This window comes from Tenrec ecaudatus, chromosome 16, assembly GCF_050624435.1.
Source record: "Tenrec ecaudatus isolate mTenEca1 chromosome 16, mTenEca1.hap1, whole genome shotgun sequence".
Lineage (NCBI taxonomy): Eukaryota > Metazoa > Chordata > Mammalia > Afrosoricida > Tenrecidae > Tenrec > Tenrec ecaudatus.
The window spans coordinates 17,129,977-17,156,085 of NC_134545.1; the positions used below are offsets into that span (position 1 = coordinate 17,129,977).

A 26,109-nucleotide genomic window follows, 5' to 3' on the forward strand; every position below is an offset into this window, starting at 1 on the left:
GGCAAAAGCTAAATAAATGGATGGCAGTGGCTTAGGAGGGAAAAAGAGATATTCCTTTGTAGTGAAAGGAAAGATGCCACGCCATCTCAGTATTTGCAAATAAGCAAAACTGTAAGGAGATCCCAAGTCAAGGGCCCTGGTGCCGGTCCTGACTCTTGGGCTCTCTGAGACACCAGGAACCCTGGTGCATGGACACGGCTAAGTGCCGGGTTCAAACTCCGCCCTTGGCAGCCCCTCCGCAGAGAGCCCTGGCCCATCCTGCCATTAGGAAACACAGAGGCGCGGTTTTCTACCCAGTCACCCAGGATGAGCCGAGCAGGAATGGCCTGCAGGGCACAGCCACCTCAGAGGCTGCAGGACCCAATCAGGAGGACTGCGAGGCCGCTTCTACCACACACCCCGGTCACCAGCTCCTGGGAGGGCTTTGCTGGGCTGCTCCCTGAAGAACAGATCCTTCTTGGGATGATGGACGTCAGGGAGGTGGGAGAGAAAAGATGTTCCAGGGAGGGAGGAGCAAGAGAGAGGGGCTCTAGGAGAAAGCAGATGTTTTGGAAACGGCGATGAGGGCAGCCTATGTGCAAGCGTGCTTAATGCAACTGAACTGTGGCTTGTTATTCGAGCTGTACGAGCCCCCCCCCCCAATAAAGTGATATTTTTTTAATGAGAAAGCGAATGTTTTGAGAATGATGAGGGCAGCAGACGTACAGATGTGCTTGACACAAAGGATGGATGGATTGTGATAAGAGCTGTATGAGCCCCCAGTAAAATGATTACATAAATAAGTCCTCCAGGATATGTAGACCTATAAGAATAGTAATGGGATTGATAATTACCTAGAGGCTTATCAGGGAAGGATTGGGGGTGGGGGGTAGGGAAGTAATAACAGGAATATGAGAAGAAATTGTTCTGAAATTAATTGTAGTGATGCTTACAAACAACTTTTCTTAATATGACTGAAGAATTATAAAATTGTGTGTTATATGAAGTACATGCCTGTAAAACCTTTAAATATGATTTAAAAATGAGTAAGTTAAAAAATCCATCTACATCAAAATATAGTAGCTCAAGAAAGAAAAAAAAAAACATTTTCCAAACCTAGTTTTAAAAGCTATGGATCGGAAGGGAGTTTCCATTACAGCCAGACCTCGAGTTCTCAGCCCAAGCAGTGCATGGGAATCACTAGTGTGTTTACACCCTTGCGGAGCCTGGGGCCATCTCCAGCACCTGAATTCTGGCAGGTAGGCCTGAGTAGCTGTGTTTGTGAAACATGCCTTTGCTGATTCCTGGTTCTGCCAGGCCTGAGGGACCACCACTGAGACTTCCCACCCAGATATCAGAGCATGGGCCCTCCCCCCAAGCATAAAAGGAGAGGGGGGTAGCTTGCTTATGGAATCAGTCAGTAGGCTATATGCAGAATGGTTCAGAGAAAGTTCTAGAGCAGCCCCCCTCAGCCCCGAGCCCCTCTGGGTCCCTCCCCTCCAAAGAGCCGAGAAAACCAGGTGTTGGTTCTTCCCACCTGAGAGAGGTACTTGTATAGCCGGGCATCTCGCTCCAGCCCCAGGTAAGCCAGGAGCTCCTCTTTGGCCCCCTCCAGCAGCTGGTAGAAGATGTGGAAGTTCCGTTCGCCCTGGTTTTGATGGACGACACGAGACTTTTCTATCAAGTAGCTGATGATGTGCCCGCCTACAGGAATGCCCTTCAAAACAGAACAAAAATGCAGCAGCAGCAGCAGCAGCAGCGGCGGCGGTCAGGCCAGTCTCCCCCTGGCATCTCTGTGATCGAAGGACCTGCTTCATATGAGGGACGTCCACTCTATGAGTCTTTTTAAAAAAAAAACCATTTTATTAGGGACTCATACAACTCTTATCACAATCCATAAATATACATACATCAATTGTATAAAGCACATCCGTACATTCTTTGCCCTAATCATTTTCAAAGCATTTGCTCTCCACTTAAGCCCATTGCATCAGGTCCTCTTTTTTTACCCCCTCCCTCCCCGTTCCCCCCTCCCTCATGAGCCCTTGATAATTTATAAATTATTATTTTGCCATATCTTGCCCTATCCGGCGTCTCCCTTCACCCCTTTTCTGTTGTCCGTCTCCCAGGGAGGAGGTCACATGTGGATCCTTGTAATCAGTTCCCTCTTTCCAAACCACTCACCCTCCACTCTCCCAGCATCGCCCCTCACACCCCTGGTCCTGAAGGTTTCATCCACCCTGGATTCCCTGTGCCTCCAGCTCCCATATGCACCAGTGTACAACCTCTGCCCTATCCAGACTTGCAAGGTAGAATTCGGATCATGGTAGCTGGGGGGCGGGGGGGGGGGGGAGGAAGCATTTAGGAACTGGAGGAAAGCTGTGTTCTTCATCTATGAGTCTTCCATGGCTGGCTCTCTCTGGGTTATGGGAACCTTCAGCTCTGCCTAGCCCAAGCCCAAACCAAACACACTGCCGACTCAGACTCACCACGACCCTTCAGGACAGGGGAGAACCGACCCAGTGGGTCTCTGAGACTACCACTCTTGAGAGGAGCAGACAGCCTCCTCTTTCTCCCTTGGAGTGGCTGGTGGTTTCGAACTGCTGATCTTGCGGTCAGCAGCCCAATGTGTAACCACTTCACCACCAGGCTCCTGTGCCAACCTGAAGTCAGGGTTGGGGGTTCCATGTCTACAGCATGGATATCTTGCCTTTCCCATTTAGGGTTATAATCCACCGCAAATTAATTCATGTATACCAAATAAGGTAGGGGGTCAAAGGTGTTAGTATCTGTCTATACGGCTGTCTAATAAGTATCTGATTGGAAAGACAATTCTCCCCCCGTTGAATCAAGGTGGTGTCACTGTATAGGTCCTTCTGGACTTTAATCGGGTCTCTTGGCTTGTTTCTCTCTCCCTGGGTCAATCTCACAGGGTATTAATGGTCATTTCTAGTAAAGGGTTTCGATCTAGAACATATGTAGGGTCTTTGCAAAGCAATAATAATAATAATAAAAACACAGAGAATGCCATTAAATAATGGACAAAAGACTTGTGTATATCAAAGAATCCTTAATTACCAGGGAGCTAATAACTGAAAACACAGTGAAAAACCACGACCCCCCTCCCTGGATGTCTAAAAGGGCTGACAATACCAAATGTTGGCAGGGGTGGGGCGCAACTGGAGCACTCTGCGATTACCCTCAAGCGGGTGGTCAGAATACAGCCGTCACTGCCCAGATCCGGGTTCTGTACAAACCGGTACAGAGATCCCCAGTCCATCCTCAAGACGGATGCACACAGTGGCTGCAGCCACCACTCACACCCGCCATCGAGTTGATTCCGACCCACAGCCACTGCATGGGGTGCGATAGAACTGCCCCCCCACCCGTGGGTGTCTGAGATGGCAGCTCTTTATGGGGGCAGAAAGCCGCCTCTGTCTCTGGGGCAGCAGCGGACCCCGACAGAACGCTCGTGAGGGTGCACAGTACCTGGCAGTGGTTTTGATCCATTGCACCTGGGGTGGCCAGGGGCTGGGCCCAACTCAATGGCGCCTGACAACATACCCCCGAAGTGACACGTGTGAGGGTGTTCACCACGCCCTGTAGTCGCCCTGAGTGGGAAACAACCGGTGCCCATCGAGGACAATGAGCACATGGCGACAGCCGGACGGCAGACGCACCAACTGTTTGCTACTTGCAACAATACGGACGCGTCTCCCCGATATCATGTTGGTGGGGAAACTAGACACCGTCCTTGCCTGCACCGCCACGTGGCATCCTGTCCTCCATGTCCCTGCTTCTACTCCATAAGGACACCGGATTCTCTGAGCACCGAACCTCCTCCAGCATGACCTCTTGCGAACTCACTGCTAAGGCCTTCAAAGGCCTTACTTCCACACGGGATCACACTCACGGGTACCAGGCGTTGGGATGCCAAGCTATATCTTTTTTTGGTGTGTGGGGGGCACATTTAGTCTACGGGCACAGCCCATGTTATGTCGCTGCTGCTCATGTGGGCTCATTCTGTGCACATGCCACAGTGTAACCAGCCAGTGTCCCGTGGACGGGCAGTCGGCCCTGTCTACGTGTTGACGGTCGCCATCGTGCGCTGCCCGGTTGCCCCATGGGGGGCGTGGCCCAGGTCTCTGGGACTGTCCCTGGGAGCCCAATGCTGTGCTTTAGACGCTGCAATGTCAAGTCCACGAGATAGCATATGCAATTCACACCATCAACACCACGCTCATAGTTCCCAACGCACCGCACCCTTGCCAACTCTTGGCATGATCAGGCTTGGTCATTTTTGCCCACCCAGCAGGTCTAGTAACCGCTGGTGCCGGGGTAGGGCCCTCGCCTTCCACCCAGGAGACCGCGGTCCCATTCCTGGGGAATGCGCCGCGTGATCAGCCACCCTCAGGCAGCCATGGCTTGGGTGTTACTCTGATGCTTCCAGACCAAGCCAGGTGAGGAAGAAAGGCCTGGCAACCCACTTAAGAAAAAAATCCAACAATAGCCCTCTGGATCCTAATGGAGCCCAGTTGGGTCTGCAGCGGATCACGGGACGGTGCGGGGACCAGGCGACTTTCTGTTCAGTTGTGCACTGGGTCATTATGAATGGGGGCATCTTGAAAACAGCTAACAACAGAGGGTATAGAAAGGCCTCTCATCGTGGTTTTAAGTTGTATCTTCAAGAACAAGTTGCTGTTAGGTAGCGAGGGGTTGGTCCCTGACCCATAGCGACCCTGCACTGAACAGAACCCAACACTGCCCGGTCCTGCACTGTCCTCACAACTGTTCCCACATCTGTGTCCACTGCTGCGGCCACCCGTTTACCTTGCTGAGTGCTAACCCTTCTTTGCCCAATGGCTTGATCCCCCCACACCTCACCCCCCGCCCCTAAGAGGGCCCCGAGCCAGGTTTCCATCCCTGGCCATCCCAGAGGTCCCCGCACCCGCGTCAGGAGAGCCAGGGTACCTTGAAGTCGAACTGTATGTCCATGTACTTCCCAAACCGGCTGGAGTTGTCATTCCGGAGGGTTTTGGCATTTCCAAAAGCCTTGGATACAAAACCGAGGGAGCAGGGTTGGCTGGGCCCAAGGGTGAGCCGTCATCTAAGCCCACCATGCCGGTCAAATTCCATACCCCAAAGGGCACACGTACCACGGGACTGGTGGGCGAAGCAGAAGCTAAGGGTGAAAGCCAGCCTGTCTCTTTGAGAAAGGAAGCTAGTTAGTTCACCAAGTGCACCGGACTGGACTCGAGGGCCACATACTCTGTCAGGTCGACCCCACAGGACAGGTTAGAACTGCCCCTGTGGGTTTCTGAGACGGTCCCGCTTTACAGAAGCCAAAAGCGTCATCTCTCTCCTACAGAGGGGCTGGTGATTTCGAACTGCAGAGCTTGTGGTTAGCAGCCTGATGGGTGACCCACTAACTACGCCACCAGGGAGCCGTGGTCTGAAGGACAAGAAGGGGAAACACTTTGTCCCCAAAGCTCAGTCTCGTCATCTTTGAGGAGAGGTCCCCGAGACCCTTGCTGTTCTAGAAGGCACAGCTGCCAGGCCCCCATCCCCAGACCCATCCCCCATCAGAGAGGCAAGCGGCTGAGCCCAAAGGACCCACTGGGAAAAGCCCTTCCGTCATAACCATTCTCTTCCAGAATGGCCTCCATGACACAGGGGGGCATGCCTTGTTTGGGATTCGCCAGCAAGTCGGGAATGTAGCGACGGAACAACCATCAAAACGACCCAAAGGAGCACTAGCCATGAAGGTGAAATTCCTGGGGTGCTGGCAACCCTGCTCGTGTGCCTCTTGAGCGCTCCCCTCGTTCATCCTCGGAGCCCCCCTACGCAGTGGGTGCTCCGTGTCGACCCATCCCCCAGTGGGGACACGGGTTCTGAGAGGCCGCAGGATGAGCCCAGGAAGCTAGTTGGGGTGTGGCTGTGCTGGGATCAGAGCCCAAGCCACTGGACTTCAAACCACTGGACTTGATCATGCGACGCCATCCATGGGTCGCCGCCGCCCCCCAACACACACACACACACACACACATTTCCTACCTCCTGGACCAGTGGTTCTCAACCTTCCCAATACCACGACCCTTTCATACAGTTCCTCATGTGGTGGTGACCCCCCAACCATAACATTATTTGTGTCACTACTTCATCACTGTCAGTTTGCTGGGTGACCCCTGTGAAAGGGTCGTTCGATCCACCCCCAAGGGGTCGCGACCCACAGGTTGAGAACCGTTGTCACAGACAGCGATGTGCCCATTCTGATGAACTGACCCCACCAGCAACGCGTCTTCCTGGTGATCTCCTGGGCACTGCCCCCTCCAGTGGCCCTCCACCACCACCACCACGGGGCCCGCGTACCTCCAGCACGGGATTGGAGAGCAGCAACCTGTCTCGGGCGATCTGCAGGGACTCCGTCATTGGGCAGGTCACGGCGAAATACTGGAGGATTTTCTTGGAGGCCTCTGTCTTGCCCGCCCCGCTCTCCCCGGAGATGAGGATGAAGTGATTGCTGAGCTCCGAGCACATCAGGCGGTATGCATTGTCCGCTATGGCGTAGCTGCGGAGCCGGGGGGACAGGGTGGCCATGTCAGGACTCAGCAGGACAAAGTGCCCTGCTTCCAGACTGGCCCGAGGGCTAGGAGCCCACGGATCCCACACAGGGGCACTAGAGCACAAACTCCAATCACGTCAACCCAGAAGGGCCTGTAGTGTGGCGTGGTTCCACTGAGGGGAAAGTCCTAGAACAGCCAACTGCAGAGAGGAATGCTTCTCAGTGGACGGGGGTGGGCACGGGGGAGTCCTCAATGGTGAAGTGTTCGGCTGAGAACGGGAAGGTTGGCGGTTCAAACCCAGCCAGAAGCTCTGTGGGGCCATGTGCTCCCAGAGAGATGGCAGCCTGGGAAATTCTTTGGGGGCAGCTCTGCTGTCACTCGGGGTCACCGTGCATTGATCGCTTCCCCGGCACCTGACAATGTTGTCGATGGAGTGCCGAGTTTCGGAACCACGGAAGCCACGGCCACAAGGAAGTGAATGTCACAGGTGCCAATGGACGGACGGAACATTTAGCCACAGACCCTGGGGATGGTCACAGGGCCCGATGGACGGCTCTGCACTGGTGTCCAGGAGGAGTTGGCAACGCTGTGAGGAGTCCGGTGGCGCCATGTCGATGTGCTGGGCAGTTGGGTTTGGCACATGGGTCTTCCCTCATCCCTGCTTCCTTATTTTTTTAATAATTCGCTTTATTGGGGGCTCTACGGCTCTTGTAACAATCACACAGCCATGGTCTTGAGCACCCATGTACATGGGTTGCCCCACCATCATTAAGACGTTTTCTTTCTACTTGAGTTCTTGGTACCACGTCTCTGCTTCCTCAATTTGCCCCCGGTAGATCTTGTAAGCGAGGGACTCAACACACCAAACCCAACCACCCAGCCGTAGTGTGAACACCAATGCAGAGTGAGCCCAAAGGACAGGGCAGAACTGCCCCGGTGAGTTTGTCGGAGTAGAAAGCCTCGTCTTTTTTCCATGGCGTGGCTGGTAGTTTGGTCAGCAGCTGGGCTCTTAAATATCAGGGCTCCTGACTACCCACAGCCTACAGGAGGGCCCGTGTCGTGTTGCTGACACAACAAAGACAGCCCAGATCCAAACCATGATAATCAGTCATTCGACCAAAAACCAAGCTCACTCACAGCGGTGTCGTGGGACAGAGCAGACCTGTCCCAATGAGCCTCCATGACTGCCACACGCCACCCTGGTTACCGGAGCAGATCACTGCTTCCCCCACCCACGGAGCAGCAGGCAGCGTCACCTGCTGACGTCACAGTAACAGCCAAGCCCGAACCACTGTACTGACAGGCTTTGATTTATGGCACATGATGTGCTTTTCTTTTGGGGTGGGGGGGACACACACACACTCCAAGGACGACGGCTCTGCGGACACTACTCACACGTGTGGTGGCAGTTCGAAGAAGTTGACCCCTTGGTAAAGCCCCATCTGGTTCTCAGTGTAGATTCCCAGCTCCTGGTACGGATTCACGGACACCAGGAGCGTCCCAATGTAGGTCTAGAAGGATGGACCAAGCCGCTCGTCAGGGATCCTGGGACCTGCTGGAGCGGCCACAGCAGGAGACCCTCCCACTGTGTGGCCCCGTGATGCCCATGTGGAGATCAGGTATGGGGGGGCACCCGCTGCTGTGAGTTTCCACGGGGCGAGGGGCCCAACAAGCAGGGAATCCCAGAAAGAGGGAAGAAGGCATGTGCAGGGCGGGGCGAGAGCCAATAAGGAAGGCAGTCAGCGTGCTGGAGTGGGGTCACTTCTGAGTCTTAATGGCCCGAGGGGACAGTTGCGCTGCCCCCCTGGGCTGAAGGGTGCTTTAGGCACGTGACGTCTGGACTGCGATTTGGGGGAGGAGGAGCATGCTGGGAGTAAAGGTGGGCAGGAAGGACCTTTCAGGGCGCAGGGACGGGTGTGGCGGGCAGGCTGGTGGCACAAGTGGCAGGAGCCCAGTGAGGAAGTAGGTGGGGGGGAAACAGGATGTCGGAGAGGCGGTGGGTTTCCGATCAAGCAAGAACTGCGGTTTTTGTTCAAAATACAATGGAGGGTGGAGCCCCCCTTACAGAAACACCTACCTGAAATATGTGTTTATATGTAAGCAATACACACACACACACACACACATCAAGGAGAAACTCACTGCCATCGAGCTGGTGCCTACTCATAAGACTCCTATAGGACAGGGTCGAATAGCTCCCCCCTCCCCACCCTGGGACTCTGAGACTAACTCTTTCCAGGAGTAGAAAATCTCATCTTTTTTCCCTCCGAGGGGCTGGTGGGCTCGAACTACTGACCTTTCGGTTAACAGCCCAACGTAGAACCACTCCGCCACCAGGGCTGGAAACTGCATCCCAAGGGATGGCTTTCTGTTTCACAAGCCCACCCCCCACCCCCGGACCACGGGGTGGAAGTGGGGGGGGCATGCAGGAGGGAGTTGGAAAAATTGGTGGAAGAAGGAATGAAAAGATGATGGAATCTTTCCATGCACTTTTGAAGCCCACCCACCCACCCCCGCATATAAAGCAGCCACCTAACAGCGCTGAGCAGGTGTTGCCCTTTCTTCCGATTCCAATGTCAGAGCCCTTCCGTGTTCCGAAGTTGTTCAATGATGAATTACTGTAGCTGCAAGGTGCCACCGAGTCCATTCCGGCGCAGAGTCCTCCTGTCCAACTGAAAAAACCCTGCCTGGTCCCGAGCCCACCCGTCCATCTCCTCGAGGGTCTTCCTCTGTTCCGCTGCCCCTGGACATTACCGGGCAGGACGTCCTCCTCCAGGGACTGGTCACTCCTGACAACATGCCCAAAGTACGTCAGACCAAGTCCCGGCCTTCCTCTCACCTCTAAGAAGCCTTCTGGCTGGATTTCTTCCGAGACAGTTCTTTTTCAATAGTCTTCGCCGTTCAAGACATTGGTCTTTCTTCCGTCTTGTTTAATGCAATGTCTGACTCTCACACACACACGAGGCGATGGAAAGCGGCATGGCTTAGCTCAGGAGCATCTTAGTCCTCAAAGCCACATCCCTGCTGTCCAGCACTTTAGGTCTTGCTGCAGGCCCTAGGAATGCAAAGCATCGTTGGATCTCGATGGCTGCTTCCATTGGCACCGACTGTAGATCCAGGAAAAACAAACAAAATCCTTGACAACTGCCGTCTTTTCTCCATTGATCATGATGCCACCAACTGGGCCCATGGTGTGGACGTTGGCCGTCTTCACACGGAGTTGTCATCCACACCGAAGGCGGAGCAAATCCTAGATCGTCCTCAGCAAGCGCGTCCCGTCCTCACTCAGAGCAATTGCCGACACACATTTGTCGTCCTGACCCACGCAGAAGACTTACTGAAATGTGTTCATGCATAAACGAAGCTTCGAGCCCTTATTGAGATGACATTTAGGTTTCTGCGGTAGTTACATAACCTGGTGTCAACTTGAGACTTACGAGTGAAGGGGTGGAGTTTAGCCTGTCAATCAAGTCACAGCTTGATGCCCTCATTTGCAGGAGCTAAGGAGATAAATAGCTCACTGGAGGCGGGACACACTCACTCCCTGTAAGACATCCTGTTGAGAAGACACATGGAGCTACACTAGAGCCCTGGAGCTGAAGGAGTCACGTGGAGACCCCTGCCAGCGCTGAGATGCTTCTGCTGCCGCTGGATCCACGAGACTTCCCACCCACTGGCCTGTGATCTTCCTGCATTTGCGTCATTGCATGTGTTGCATGAGTCTGAAGAGGAATTTAAGGACTAATATTGACATATGAGGTAATATCAGATTTATTTATGGACTTGATCTGGACTGGGCTGGGATGCTTTCTCAATATTCAATTGCTCTTGTATAGAAAACGCTTTCTTGTACACGCACGAGTGTCTCTGGATCTGTTTCTCTAATCTACCCGGTGTAAAACCGTTTCTTTGGGCCTAAATACATCCCTATACAGCTCCCGTCCCTGGGTGGCACCAACTGTTAGGGCACAGTGAAAGAATGGCCTGGCAATCTCGCTGTGAAAGGCCACTGCCTGAAAGCTTCCACAGGGCAGGTCTACTCTGCAGACCTGAGATCCTCAGGCGCTGGGCTTGTCAGGGCCCAGTTCCACTGCAGAGCCTTCAGCGCTGGAGAGTAGTCACCCCAGCTCTCAGTTTTGCTAAAAACATTCCAACGGCTATTTCTCATCTATGGGGCAAACAGAGAACTGGAGTAGAGAGCAGGCCCCAGTGGCTCAGCAGCTACTTGCTGAACCGCTACACGAAGAGGCTGGCAGTTCTTACCCACTGGCGGCCCTGCGGAAGAAAGGCCTGGCGACCTGAGAAGACGTCCGCTGGGGAAACGTTTGGGGGCTGCTCAGCTCTGTCCCACAGGGTCTCTGTGAGCTGGACTTGCCTCAAGTGTACACGACGACATTAGGACTAAAATTCTGCGTTGCTTCCATCAATGAGAACCTACATTTCCAGGTGGACTGTAGCTCCTAAAAGCTCTGTTTAAATCAGAGACACTGAGTCTGGTTTGAGCCACAGCAGTCTCATCACCCCACGCACATTTCTCCACCTCCATGCTATTTCCTCTTTTACTTCCAGAGAAGCTCAATTAAAAAAGGAAAAAGAATCTCTTCTCCCCGCCCCCCCCTTTTTTCTACTTCCAAAGTTTGGAAGAAAGGCAAGGCTTTCTACCCCCATAAAGAGTGAGTCTCTGAACCCAGGCCTACAGTCGCTCTGAGTCGGCGTCAACTCCATGGCAGTATCCTCCTCTGGTAACCTGAGCTTCACCGTACCAAATGAACCACAGGACTGCGACACAGCGCAACAAAATGAAATCATTTCCATAATGCCCCCCCCCCCGAATTCCACAGCCTGTGGAGTTTCACACTCCGTCCAGGTGACATGGTGGCTTATGACGTAGCGAGCTAACCACGAGGTTGGAAGTTCGAAGCCACCGGCCGACACACAGGAGAAAGAGGCAGTTCTCTGCTCCCCCGAGGACCGGCAGGTCCACCTTATAGGGTTGCTCTGGGTCAGACTAGACTCGACAGCAGTGAGGGCTCTTTAAAATGGAATTGTGCTCTCAAACTTGAAAATTGACTGGTCAAATCAGGGGATGGTAGTAAGGGGAGAATGTCAGATAAACTGAGTTCTAGAAGAGAGAATTTTGACGAGAAGACTTCCGGGCAAGTGGGTCGGTATGTGGACGGATGGGAAGGGAAATCCATAGAGGGGGCGACTTCTATTTTTTTCTTTGGCGCCAATGTCCCATTCTTCTAACAAGCTCTCCTGAAGAAGCCTCTTCCCTAGCTCTGTGCTGGGGGGTGGGTCTTAGTATCACACTGCTCATGTCCAGCCATCACGATTGGTTCAGAGATGCACATGGCCCACCACGGGCCAATCAGAGCCAGCCAATGTCTGCTCAGAGCCAGCCACTAGACCACTCCCAGAAGACCCGCTCTCTTCTCAGAGTCAGTGTTACCATTGTCCTCAGCCGATTCTCACCCATAGCCACCCTGCAGGAGAGAGTACGATGACCTCATCCCAAAGGGCTGATTCCAACTCACAGCGACCCTATAGGGCAGAGTAGCCCTCTCCTGCTTTTTCTGAGACTGTACCTCTGGATGCGGGTCGACAGACTCCTCTTCCTCCCACAGGGCAGCTGGTGGGCTTGAACTACCAACCTGGCCGTTATCAGCTCAATGTGTAACTGGCTACTGCCAGGGCTCCTTGGTGTGTGCTTACTGTGGGGTAGGGTAGGGAGGTCTAGAAGTTTACCAGTGGGCGTGGGGACTCATTTGATTCACATAAATTAATCTTTCCCCCATAGTATGTTATTTGGGGTTAGGCATTCTTAACAATAGCTTATTAAACCAACAGTCATTTTGAGGTCCTGGACAACCAGAAGGGCCTAATAGGTTTACAAGAGACTAGCTGGCAAAATAAATGAGGTTCAGAAAACCACCACCACATATAATAAATAAGCCTTGGTGTCTCCCCTCCCAGGACACTGGTTGGGGTTTGTATATTTTCAAAAATGTCACAAGCTAAATGTACCTAAAGTAGGTGCCCTGGTGGCGGAGTGGTTGTGCAGTAGGCTGCTCCTGCAAGTTTGCAGCTGTGAACAGCGGTTCGAAACCAGCAGCCGCTCCATGGGAGAAAGATGAGGCTTTCTATTCAAGTAAAGAGATACAGTCTCTGAACCCCACAGGGGCAGGCCTACCCTGTCCTATAGGGCCACCACGAGTCAGCATGGACTCGATGGCAATGAGTTTAATTATTTTTTTTAAAAAGAGTTTATTTAGGACCCATTTTTCTGTTAAATCGGTTCAGTCTTAGCAAAGTAAAAAATAAGACCTCTAATAAGATAGACTGACATGGTAGCTGCAACCATGAGCTACCACTTGGCAATGATTCTCAGGATGGGGCGGGGGGTGGGGGGGGCAGGCTGGTATCCATGTATTGTCCAGCTTTGGGGTACACACGGCTCGGGTCAGGGGCACTTCGTTCCCAAAGTGACATCCCTGCTCTTCAACATGTAGAGAGGTCCTGGGCACCGACTTGCCCAGGGCAGCGAGTCGTTTGATGTCCCGACTGCTACTTCCATGACCGTCCTAGAGCCTGCTTAAACCCAGTGTTTGCTGTTACGACCAGCCCAGCCCACGGTGACTCAAATCTGCCTTGAACAGCCTTTGTCTGCTTGACAGGATGAATGAACCGCTACTCTGTGATCGAATCTTTGATTTGGTTCTGTTCCTGTGACTAGAGCATCGAAGGCCTCGTGACCAAGCAGCATACGGTGTGTCGGCCTCCGTGACGGTCCTCAAAACACGAACCCTCTGCGGCTCACCCCACTCACCAGCCACCCTCCCAGGGGCCGCTCCGAGAAGGTCCATGCGCTTTTGGACAGACTCGCGGTGCAGGTTTGAAAGTGCATCGCTCACACGTTATTTTTCAAAAAAAAGGCATTTTTGACCTCTCACCAAGCTCAAATTAACATGAGCCCGTTAACATGCCCCTGGAGGGGCTCTTGGCCCCCTCATTAAGCCCTTCACCCTGCTTGTTCCGACTTGTGAGATCGAGAATCACCAGGAAAGGACACTTTGCTTCCTGAAGGCAAGAGGAAAAGGCGGACGGAAAGTAAACTCCGTTGTTCCTGGCCATAAACTAATAGACTTGCTCATGTTGAAGATACAAACAACCCATGCTAGTCAAACACATGCCGAAAAGGGATCGATTAACGTCTGCTGCCGTTGAGTTGATGGCGACTCACAGCGACCCTCTAGGACAGGACAGAACTGTCCCTGTGGGTTCCAGGGACTAACTGGTTAGGAGAACGGAATGGCCCATCTTTCCTCCGCAGAGCAGAGGAGTTTCAAAACTGCTGACCCTGCAGTTAGCAGCCCAACACGTCCAGTTCTAGTTTAACAACCTTTGGTCACCACTCCCACTCCCCCTCCACCCCCACCCACTTTCTTTTCTGACCCCCAGCTCTGGCAGGCACTGAGTCAGCCTGCTCCACCTGGTAGAATCTCACAGCTCTCTCCGTGACCCAGCCTGGGCAACTGTGTGCCTCCTAGTTTTGCGAAATGTCCTATCCTTCCACGAAACTTTTGGTCTCAATTTCTAGCACAAGTGTTCCGCTAAAGGTGGGAGGAAGCCAGCACACCTCCCATCCAGCAGCTGTTTCACCTGCTGTTTTTAATGATCTGTTAGGTAAACAGCTTTGCCACCACCTTGTGATACCCTTGCAAAGATGCCTGGCATCCAATTTCCCATAACCCACACACACACTTCACAAAGCAATTACAGCCAAAGCCCTGCTTCCAGAGAGCCTGCCTTCGACTCTTCCCTTACCAAGCACCAATCACAACATGCCTTAAAGTCCCAGCCGGCCAGCGCCCTGGCTTCCTCTTGGTGGGACGCAGTGACTCCCCGGTGGGAGCTTCCTTCTCTCTCAATAAAGCTCTTGATTATTGTTTGTTAAGTGGGCCCTGGGGCTCGATGGCAAATGCAAAGGACAGCAAGATGGAGAGATGGAAAAAGGACCCCCAAGGCTTTGGAGACCCCAAGTGTTTCCTGGTCCTTCAAGCCACAGAAGTTGACACCAAGCCACAGAAGTTGACAGTGTAGCCACCTAGCTTCACAGGAGGAAATCTATCTTGTTTCAAAGTGCCTTTAATCCCTGCTAGCAGTTAGCCCCCCTTCTCCTCTTCCCTCTCAGCTCCCCCAAGAAGACCTCAACTCTTCCTAGATGTCTAGTCTAAACCCTGCCTGTCCAATTAACAAGTACCCGGTCTTAATCTAAGACCTTGAATTAGCACCTGCAGCTGTGCCGTTCCCTCCAACCCAGTGATCCTGCCAACCTGGGCTAGACTTTCCCTCCCCATGAGCCAGCCCCCTAATTTGGAACTACATAAAGTTTGGGGTATCTTTGTTCTAGATTGAGAGGTTTCCAGGCTCTAGCCTACTCTCAGTCCAGCTGTCTCATAAAGGCTTTCATGATGAATATCAGGATGTGGTTGATTTTGTCCATTTACAGCAGGCAGATTCCCTGGGAAGGTCAATTCCAAGTCACAGCGACTCCAGAGGAACGGGCAGAGCAGTCCTACCGGGTCTCCTCTCTAACTCATCGTGATGGGGGGCACAGAGCAGGGGGTTTCTCTCCTATAGAGAGCGACTGTTGTGACCTGCCGATCTGTGAGGGAGCAAATGAGCGCTTAACCACTGCACCACACCAGGGCTCCCTGGGCTTAAGTGGGACCTTGGCATGAGCAGCCTTACCACAAAGGCTCCAAGATAATTTGGTAACAGCCTTTCGGCATCCCTCTTTGAAGGTGAACCTCCCAACAGAACTGAACTCACTGTCACCCCGTCAGCTCTGACTCGGAGTGACCCCAGAGGGCCGAGAAGAGCTGTTAATCTTGACAGCCTCGTCTTTCTCCTGTGGAGCAGCTGGTGGTTCCTACTGCCCACCGTGTGACCTGCGAGGCCGGCCAGGCTCCCCAAAAAACTACGAGTGGTGTCGCTCAAGAGCACTGAGGGTGTGAAACCGGGGAGGCGACTGAGAAACAGGGGAGGTTACGTAGATGAGGTTCTCCCGGAAACGCTTGCGAAGGTTGTCCAGAAAGGCCGCTTCGCTGGTGTACGCATCTAGGAGCACAAAGTCCTGCACCCCGATCTTGTCCCGGGCGGTCAGGGCGCCTTCCATGTGCAGGCGGATGTGTCTCCTCCTCACCTCTTCTTTCTGGGGAGACAGACATGCCTCGGTTCAGCCAGGGGCCAGCCGGGGATAGGACAGAGCCCACCGGGGGATAGGACAGAGCCCATGGGGGATAGGACAGAGCCCATGGGGGATAGGACAGAGCCCACCGGGTGGGGCTAGGAGACAATAGTAACAACAACAATCACAGCCGTGTCCAAGAACCTGTTCTCCCAAACACTGACCCTGCATGAGTTCACGAGGCAACCCTCCTTTCACCCCTGTGGCCCCTAAGCCCATGCCCTTGAAGTTGATCCGGGCTCATCAGCACCCACAAGGACTGAGTCGCACTCACCTATCAGGTTTCCAAGGCAAACACCTTTCCACCGGCAGACTGCCACATCTGCTTCCTGAGGAGCGGCTCGTGGGTTTGAACCACTCACCTTTGGGTGAGCAGTCGAGCACTTAACCACTGCGCCATCTGGGCCCCTTGGACGTACGTGTGATTAGCATGTGGTGGCCCCAATCCACGGGGGCTGCATGAGTCAGAACCAACTTGAAGACAGTGGCGAAGAACCTGGCCTTTGCCTCCGGGGCCCAGTCTTCAAACCCTCTGCTCTCATTGGAATCACCTGGGGACCTGGGCAGCTACCCTCCCGGGCTCCTCCCCGGCCTACAGATTCAGATCCATTCGGTTGCAAATAGAGATCCCAGGTGTGTGAGTCTGGGTACTTTAGAGAAACAAATCCACAGAAACTCATGTATAAGAGAGAGTGTTATAGAAAGGGTAAGTGCGCATCAAGAAAACATCCCAACCCAGTGCTGCCCAAGCCCACAAGTCCAACATTAGCCCATATGTCTGACACCAATCCACAAAGTCCTCCTCCATCTCACAAAACACATGCAATGATGCCGACTGCAGGAGGAAAGCCGAGTCAGTGAACGTGTAAGCATCCCAGTGCTGGCAGGGGTCTCCACACGGCTGCTCCAGCACCCAGGGCTGCATCGGGGTAGGTCCATGCAGCTTCTCCTCGGAGATGTCGTGCAGGAAGTGAGCCTTGCCAGCTAAAGCAGGGAACTGCTAAGGCAGCTTCACCCTGGTTCGACCATCACAAAGCAAGAGACCCGAGAACTAGAAAGGCGAAGCTCACGGAGCCATTTATCCCTCCGCCTTTCAATTAACCCCACCTGTGTTTATCAGCCAGGTTGGCACAATAAACTAACTACCTCACCTACCAAGTCACTAGAAGAAGCTGGAGCTCACTGCCCTTGTGTCCTGGAAGGAGGGAAGGTCTTGGGACACAAGGACAAACAAACCAATGTTAGATTTCATCAAATAGAAAACTTTTATCGAATGACGCTGTTAAAGAAATACACAGTGAGGATACAAGATGACAGGCAGTGCCGGATGATAAGCAGATAACAGACACACACTCCCTGATCCATAATGCAAAACTCCTGCAGCTGAAGCATAAGGAGCTTGGGTGACTCTTCAGTTACACACAAGGGCACGAACTCTGCCCACTCACTGTCACTGAGTTGATTCCAACTCATAGCGACCCGCGAGGACAGAGCATTGCCCCCGTGAGTTTCTGAGACTGTAACTCTTCACAGGAGTAGAAAGCCTCATCTTGCTCCCGAGGAGCGGCTGGTGGTTTTGAACTGCTGGCCTTGTGGTGAGTAGCCCATGTGCAATCCACTTGGCTGCTAGGGATGCATTTGGGCTCCCAATCAGTGGTCAGCATGGAACCCAGCAACCGCTCCGCGGGAAAACAGTTCATCGTAAAAAGCTTCATGACACAGAATGGCCACTAGATGTCCCTCTACCCTCGCCTCATGGAGCTAGAGCGGTGGTTCTCCACCTTCCTCACGCCGTGGCGACCCTTCATCCAGTTCCTCATGGGGTGGTGACCCCCCCACCCCCAACCATAAAGATATTTTCTTTTCTACTTCATCACTGTCATTTTGCTACATGGGGAGACCACCCATGAAAGGGTCGTTCCACCCCCAAAGAGGTCGCGATCCACAGGTTGGGAACTGCTGAGTTAGAACCAATAGACTCACTGGGTCCCCAAGATGAAAAACCATGTATTCAGATCATAAGGTATTAAAAATTTTATTTATTTATTTTGATGTGAACGTGATGTGCCTTGTTTTTTTTAAACATTTTATTAAGGGCTCATACAACTCTTATCACAATCCATACATATACATACATCAATTGCATAAAGCACATCTGTACATTCTTTGCCCTCATCATTTTCAAAGCATTTGCTCTCCACTTAAGCCCTTTGCATTAGGTCCTCTTTTTTTTAATTAATCATTTTATTGGGGGTGCCTCCGGTTCTTCATCACAACTCAGACATCCATCCATGGTGTCCAGCACATGTGTACATGTGTGGCCACCATCATTTCCAAAACATTGTCGTTTTCCTTGAGCCCTAGGTATCAGCTCCCTATCGGACAGCGTCTGAACGATTTCAATGGTTCCCATTTTAAGGCAGTTGTTGGCTAAGGGACGGAGGCAGGATACCACGATATGAAGATCACACCCCTCCTAGCCTGCTGCTTTCCCGTGTTTCCTGAGGACCCTGGGTGTCTTCCTTAGTCTGAGGTGGGAGGGCTCTCGGAGATGATCCAGGAAGAATCACCTCTTACAGACCCAGACACGCTCCAGTGGGTAGGAATCCAGGGGCTGCTTGCTACAAACTCGCTGCCATCGAGTCCGTGCCGACTCTCAGCGACCCTAGAGGACAGGGTAGAATTGCCCCCCGTGAGTTTCCCAGGCTGTAACTGTTAGCAGGAGCCGAAGCCCCTGTCTTTCTCCCTCGGAACAGCTGGTGGTTTCGAACTGTGGACCTTGGGGATCACAGCCCTTCTTGGAACCACTGTGTCACCAGGGCTCCTTACCTGGACCAGCAGGCACAGCGACAACTCTTGCCACTGCCTGCGGCTAGCCAGTTGGGCTGTGGTGCCTCACAGGTCGCACCTAGTTCCACTGTGGACGAGTGCATTGAGGAAAGGGGCCGTGTGATCAGACAAATGTGAGATCAAGCCAGGCCTTGCCTTCGTGGGTGAACTAGAGGCTACTGTGGTTGTTGTTTTCCTCAGGGTGCTTCGGCGAAGAGTCCGAGAACTTTAATAGAGTTACTGACTCGGCTGGATGGAGCTGATCCACTGCTGAGAGGTCCAATGAGCCCAGCAACCAACAGACCCGAGCCACTGGCTTCCTGCTTTGCTGCGCCCGCGCAGCTCAGACAGAAAAATACCTATCGGTTCACCAAAGGCGCACGCAAGAGGAGATGTCTTGAAAACCCATGCAGGTCCCATTACAGAGCGAGGTGAGTTAGCTAGATGGTGACGCACAGGGACGCACAGGTGAATCCTATCAGTCGCTTCCCCCACCTTCTTACCAGATCCATGCAGGGAGAGGTCGTTTGGTGGGCTCACACGCTGCGGTCAATTTTCACCCAAATGTCATCATCCAGTCTCGACCCCTGGACTGGGTCATTTATGCACACGTGACCTGGAGCCCCTGGGAAGATGCTACCCGTGGGCACTGGCCTCCTACTAATCTCTATCAGCCAGGCTTTGTCCCAGGCCACCCAAGAAACAGTTCTTTCTCCTCTCGACTATAGCAGATCATTCCTTACAGCCAGTGTAAGTGATCATAATTAAGACAACCATTAAACAAAGAGTGCTGTCTGATTCACACCTTCCACTAAGGTCAGAACTCAGTTCCAGCCATTCCGGTTGCCTAGCAGATAACACGCTTCTCAATGGGACCACAGCCCCAGGTGTGCGAAATCCAGAATTATTCTATTGCGCGTAAGGAACTGTGGCTGGGAGTATTAATCGAGTATAACTCCGTTTTCTTCAGCCTAAATAGTCGAACGATCATATCCCTTTGATTAGATCCTCCTACCCCAACCAAACAACAGAAACCAACCAGACCCCACCCCCCCAACATAAAAAAAATCATGAAAACAAAGAGTATTTATTTATTTGAGGAATGTACCAGATACCCAATGGACCCATTACCCAGCTTCAACCAGTATCAACTGAGGGTCTTTCTCGTTTCGGCTCTGCCCCACCCACTCCCCCAACACTGGGTTGTTTCACGGTAAATCGCAAACATCCTTCAGGAGGCATTGCTAACAGATAAGCATTCTCTTTACAAAGTTGCCCTGTCATCCTAATACCGTTATCATAAAGAAATGAACAATTCTAGAATCTCCAGGTAGCTCAGCAATCCAGTGCTAGGTACGTCCCCAGAAGTCGTGAAGGCTGAAAGATAACAGACACACCTGCCAGGTGCACCAATGTTCACAGCACCCTTGACACCAGCCAGCAGGTGGGAACCACGGCCACGGCCATCCACAGACGATGCACGAGCAACGTGCGGTGCAGACCTGCTGCAGGGAGGTCGAAGGCTGAGCACCAACTGTGCAGAAGGCTGCAGTTTGCTGTGGGAGTCCCAATAGAGCCTCTGCAGAATTCCTTCTCATCCCCAGCTGGCAGTGTGAAAGTGACAAGACATGCCCGGGAAGGAAGGAAGAGGAGCAACAAAAACCCGGGATAGAAGTGGAAACGAGTGGAATCCCTTTGGAAAGCCAGCGGGCACATTCAGGTGAAGTTGAAGACACAGACCTTTTGGCAAGGCCTCTGTCACTTCTTTGGTTTCCCTGAGCAATGGACACAAGAAAGTGCCAGGTAACGGCTTCGGTAAGCCAGCCCTTATAGGGAAAGCCTCCATTTGTGTCAATCATAGAACACATACGTTGCTGTCTTTGAGAGGGGTCCTTTCGGTGGCACCAACAGCCTGAGCCTGTTCTGACTCCCACAAGACTCTACTGTGCCATCGGTGTCTCCCACGGCCCCTTCTACTTTTCAGTGGGGTCTGCGATTGCTTGAAATGACCACAAACACAGGACTCACCAACAATGCTCCCCATGATGGGGGGCTGACTGCGGAAGTTAACCGGTTATAAAAGTCGGGTGAAGATATTGAGGATAGGAGCTGCTCAGTCAAGACACATTACAAAGTTATTTTAAAGCAGCTAAAACAGATGCCCAAGGGCATGCAGTGCTCTCTGTGTAAGCCTCACCCCAAAGGCACTCAGGTCCAGTCTGTGAGGCGGCAAGCACAGCTCTCCCATTTAAGTGCCCAGAGCCACCCTACTCCGCGAGCCAGCCTCCAGCTCCAAAGCTCCCAGGTTTACTTGCTCGGTGGGCTGGGGAGTCCCCTGCTCTGGCTCATGCTCCGGCTGCTAGTCCTCTGGTGCCCGAGTCCTTGTCCTGGATCACGTGAGTTTACGGTGCAGGGATACTGGGGCCCAGAGGACACACTCCACTCCAGGCTCTTGCTGGCCGAGGGCTGCCCTCTCGCTGCTTTGGAGACAGCTCGTTTTATACCCAGCAGAACGACAACCACAAATAAACATTATTAACCATGGTTCGTAGCTGAGTCCCATCAAGGTCTTCCCTCCCCTCCTCTGACCCAGACCCACCAGGGAAAGGTCCTCTTGGTAGTGGGGAGGGCATGCCAGAGCCCTGTGAAATAACTCACTGCCCTGCAATGCTCAGCAGCTCACTGGAAGGCTGGCCGTCCGATCCCACCCCGGGTATCACAGACGAAGAGTATCGATCATGTTTCCATAAAATGACAGCCAAGGGAACCCTGTGTGGCACCGCCCTGCTCTGTCCCACACGGGGCCCCCAAGGGGCTGAGTGGACGGATGGGTGATCCAGCCCAGCAGTCCTCTTTAAGTGCTTTCCCTCCATCCATTCATTGAAACCTTGGCATTGTGATGATGCACAGGGCTGCTAAATTCAAGGTTCACTGTTGGAAACCACCGGCCTCTCCTTGGAAGAAAGACGGGGCTTTCTACGCCCCTAAAGAGTTACAGTCTCAGAAACCCACACAGGGAATTTCCACCTTGCCCTATAGGGTCTGTCTGGACTCACTGGCACTGAGCTGAGTGATAAAGCGATAGGTATTTTAACTCTTATCAGATTCTGACCCATCACGACCCTACAGGACAGGGTACGCTTCCAAGACTGTAACTCTTTACGGGAGTAGAAGGTCCTTTCTCCCAGTGGAGCCGGCTGGTGGTTTTGAACTGCTGACCTTGCAGTGAGCAACCCAACATGAACCACTACCGCCAGGGCTCCTAATGGCGGTGCCACATAGTGAGTTCAAGTTGGCCACGATCAATCCGGTTCTAGGCTGTTTATTTTAACCCACTCGAGGCAGACACACACACACACACACACACACACACACACACAGCATCCATAAGTGGAACGGCAGGCCAGATCTGGGGTAGGAAGGCCCGTTGAAGGTGTTTCATTCAATCCCTGTCCCACGCTCAGCCATGAAAGGGAATTCATTGCCTAAGGCGATTCTGCCAAAATGGTTGATCCAGAAAACTCCACAAAATCATTCAAATGGAGAGGGTCAAATCTCTGTGTCCATCTTAAGAACCCTCATGACACTGCCCGGGCCATCAAGGGGCTGCAGATCCGGAAGCCACCAGCTATTTTAAGACACCACTTCCTTCCGGTGTAACAATGCTGGAGCCGGTAGGGGTGCCCGGGCCGGACCCAGGGTCGGTGGTCTGAAAAGAGGGCTGAATTTTTGCCACTCATGCTTAAAAATGCAGAGGGGCACGCTGAGCTTAAGGGTTTCCATGTGAATTCTCTGCTCACTGAGCATATCCAGGTGCCGCTGGACTCACAGAGCTGACGGTGGTGGGATCGACCCACCCGTGAGCTCCCCCCGGCCACGTGGAAATGACCCCGACCGAGAGGGAGCAATCGTCCCTAAACCAGAAGAGGCGGGTGCACAGAAGGAAAACACCTCCCAGAAGAAACCGAAGAAAGAAACTCATGGCTCAGGAGTAAATAAAATTTAAAATAAAAGCTAAAGCAGAAAAAAGGTGGTGGAATTAATGATGAGTCACTGGCTCCGTCGCTCCCTAAAGTGTGATTCAAGGGGAGCCCGTCATAGCAGAATACACACCGAGTAGCTTCTGGTCTCATACCGCCCCGGACAAGCAAACAGAAGCAAGAAATCACTTGATGACACGTCCACGGGAGGTAAAACCACCAAGAAAACCACAGAGGGTGCTTCGTGGCTCACGTGGGGGCAGGGGGTCTGTGGGAGTTTTGCGGATTCATCTTCAAGGTATACACATTACGTGCGCTCTTCTCTCTGAATAGTCGAGTCTGATTTGGTTTGTGGAATTGCCACACACACACACCACCACCACCACCACCACCACCACCCCCCCACCCCCGCTGTGGAGAAATGGCTGATGAATTGTTAAAGTAGCATTTCCTTCTCGGAATCCAAACCTGCAGCACTCCGTACCTCTCCTGGCATCCCTTTCAGGTTCTTCAAACTCAACAACAAAACGAAGCCTCGTGAACTCACGTACCTGGGCATTTGCGTCCTCCGTTCAGTTCTTCACCCTGGTGGAATCATGCTAGCCCTTTAGCAGATTTGTTGCTAATAGATGAGGCGATATATATATATATATATATATATATATATATATATATATATATATATATATATATATATATACTCATCCAGCTCACTGCCATCGAGTCGATTCTGACTCATAGCCCTCCTAGAGGATAGAGTGGAACTGCCCCTGTGGGTTTCCGAGGCTGTAACTCTTTACAGGGTCAGAAAGCCTCCTCTTTCTCCTCTGGAGTGGTTGGTGGCCTTGAACTGCTGACCTTGTGGTTAGCAACCCAGTACATAACCCACTAGGTTACCAGGGTCCCCTGAGCTGCTATAGGCAGATTCTAACACAAAGCAGCCTGTGATCGTTGGGTTTATTGTGCCACCAAAGCCACTGGGAACATGTGGGCGGAGTTTGGTTGGGTCACAGCTTGATTGGAGGATGACCAAAATAAATAAAGACAGCGCATCCCATCTACTTCTTGCTCCCTGGTGATTGGACCAGCACACTGCTGCTTTAGCCAGTTCTCTGCCTCAACCTGTGTGCTACGCTACCTGTGGGCCAAGCCAACCCGTGGACTGTGTCTCTGGAGCTTGAAGCTCCTTCAAGACCTGCTTCGCCAAGCTGCTGGTGCCTGCATTGCTTGAGCTGGAGGCTGGTGCTTGAGTTAGAGATCCCATCTGGGCCTGCTTCACTAAGCTCCCGAGCGATTGACTGTTGCTGACCCACCCTGCTACCTTCAGGCAGACTCTGTTTGCCCTTGTCTGGGGGAACACTCTCCTGTTTTGAGCTTGACCTTGGACCCAGCAGCCCACCTGAGTTGAAAGACTTCCAGTATATTAACTGTTCCATGCAAGTGAGTTAAACTGAGTCCTCTATACTACTGTGTGGACTAATCAGCTGTGACATTCCTTCTCACTGTATAAACCTATCTATCTATCTATCTATCTATCTATCTATCTATCTATCTATCTATATATATATATATAATTATAAATGTCCTGGTTTTGTTTCTCTAGAGAACCCTAACACACAACCCTTCTCCCCAAAGTATTAGGTCACACAATCACGATCTTACCAGCTGACCCAGCAATTCCACGCCCCAATGACTTGGAGGCAGGGCCTCACAGTAGCCACACGGTAGAAACAACCTAGTGACCACCCACAGACGACGGGCAAGCAGCATCGCTGTGTTCACACAGTTCAGAAAGGGAAATAAAGTTCTCGGATGCGTGCTGTGACGTGGGTGAAGCTTGGCAACATTAATGTCGATCCGCCCCGGCGTGAACAGCAAAGTCCAAAGCAAAACAGAAAACCATCCAGCTTGGCCACGGTGTGGAAAGGCTGGGACTCCTCCTACGTAGTGGAACTCTGACATGGTCCCACCACTGTAGAACACGGGGCTTCCATGCAAAATGGGCAACACCGTCCAATCCGGCGGTCTCCACCAGGCAGGTATCCTAGAGAAATCAAAGGCAGGGCACGGACAGATACGTGCACAAACATGCTCCTCCCCACGCCGGTCATGCCAGCACAGAGATGGAAGCAGCCCAAGTGGCCACGGGTGGAAGAAGGCAGTCACCAACTGGCGCAGACGCACGGTGGGATGCTGCGCTCTTCCGGAGGAGCGGCGACTCTGAAGCAGCTCATTGCACGGTCAGCCTGGAGGACGCTCGGCGGGGTGACCCGCGTCCATCGCACACATCCTTGGAGGACACGACTGTGAAAGGCATGGGCAAGTGTGCGCCCAGCAGACACTGTTTGAAGCCCACTAGTGGGGAGGAGAAGGCAGGGTGAGCCACGAACCGGAGGGTAGCTGCACCCTGAGTTGGGTGAAGGGAACGGCGGCCTAGAATAAGGGGGGTCGTCAGCACGAACGTCAAGACAAAGGACAACGGCGGTGGAAGAAGCAGCACCAGAGTTCAAGGCGACAGGGTCAAAATGTGGTCACCGGTGATGTCAGTGGGTGAATGCTATTGACTTTACCATCAAACCCCCAGAAGGACAAACAAATCCCTGTTGGAAGAAGTATTGCCAAAATGCTCCCTGGGAGGGAGGGAGGTGGTGCTTTCTCATGCACACTTTGGACATTGTGTTAGGCCGGGTTGACGAGAGGAACAAATCCAGGGACCCACCTATGTGTGTAAGAGAGCTTTAGATCAAGAAGTAGTTAGATATCAAGACGACATCGCAGCCCTCTGTGTCTCTTCTAAGGAAAGAATAGGAGACTGTGGCAGTGACATCATCTGTTGTCAATCTGAGACTTCAGAGTGGAGGGGTGGAGTCTAGCCTGGCAATCAGGTCGCAGCTGGATGACCTCATTTGGAGGCGCTCAGGAGATCGATAGCTCGCTGGAGGTGAGATACACACTCACTCCCTGGGAGACATTGCCATTGACAAGACACACGGAGCTACGCTAGAGCCCTGGAGCTGGAGGATCCACGTGGAGACCCCTGCCAGTGCTGAGATGCTTACACCAGACCTTCCACCCACTGGCCTGTGAGCTTCCTGCATTCGGCATCATTGCATATGTTTCACGAATCTGAAGAGGACTTTATAGATTGGTATCAGACATATGGGGTAATATCAGACTTATTTATGGACTTGATCTGGACTGGACTGAGATGGTTTCTCAATATTCAACTGCTCTTGTATATAAAGCTCTTTCTTACACACATGAGTGTCTACGGATTTGTTTCTCTAGTCCACCCGGTCTCACACAGAGACCAAGGTCCCAGGTGAGAAGCCCCACACTTTGATTTTTTTTTCCCTCAGTTTTTTCTTCAAAGGATTGTCACCTGGGAAATCAGCTAGCTGGGCTGAGAGGCCCTGCTGGCCGTCCACCAAGCAGCCGCAGGAAGCCAGAGGGAAAGAGCAGTAACTGAGCCGACTGAGTTGTGTAGAGGGCTGCGTATCCAGCC

At 52.5% G+C, this 26,109-nt stretch overlaps 1 protein-coding gene across 1 annotated transcript in view; it reads right to left on the reverse strand.

The window, feature by feature from the left end:
• MYO1H (myosin IH) overlaps positions 1-15,765 on the reverse strand; it is a 46,083-nt gene extending 30,318 nt beyond the window's left edge. Inside the window, exons 1-5 of the mRNA XM_075534660.1 lie at positions 15,598-15,765; positions 7,938-8,053; positions 6,349-6,547; positions 4,951-5,031; positions 1,517-1,696 (exon numbers count right to left, since the gene is read on the reverse strand). Coding sequence (XP_075390775.1) covers positions 1,517-1,696; positions 4,951-5,031; positions 6,349-6,547; positions 7,938-8,053; positions 15,598-15,723 — 702 coding nt within the window. The 5' untranslated portion in view covers positions 15,724-15,765. The remainder of the gene's footprint in view (positions 1-1,516; positions 1,697-4,950; positions 5,032-6,348; positions 6,548-7,937; positions 8,054-15,597) is intronic.
• Between the last annotated feature and the right edge of the window lie 10,344 nt (positions 15,766-26,109).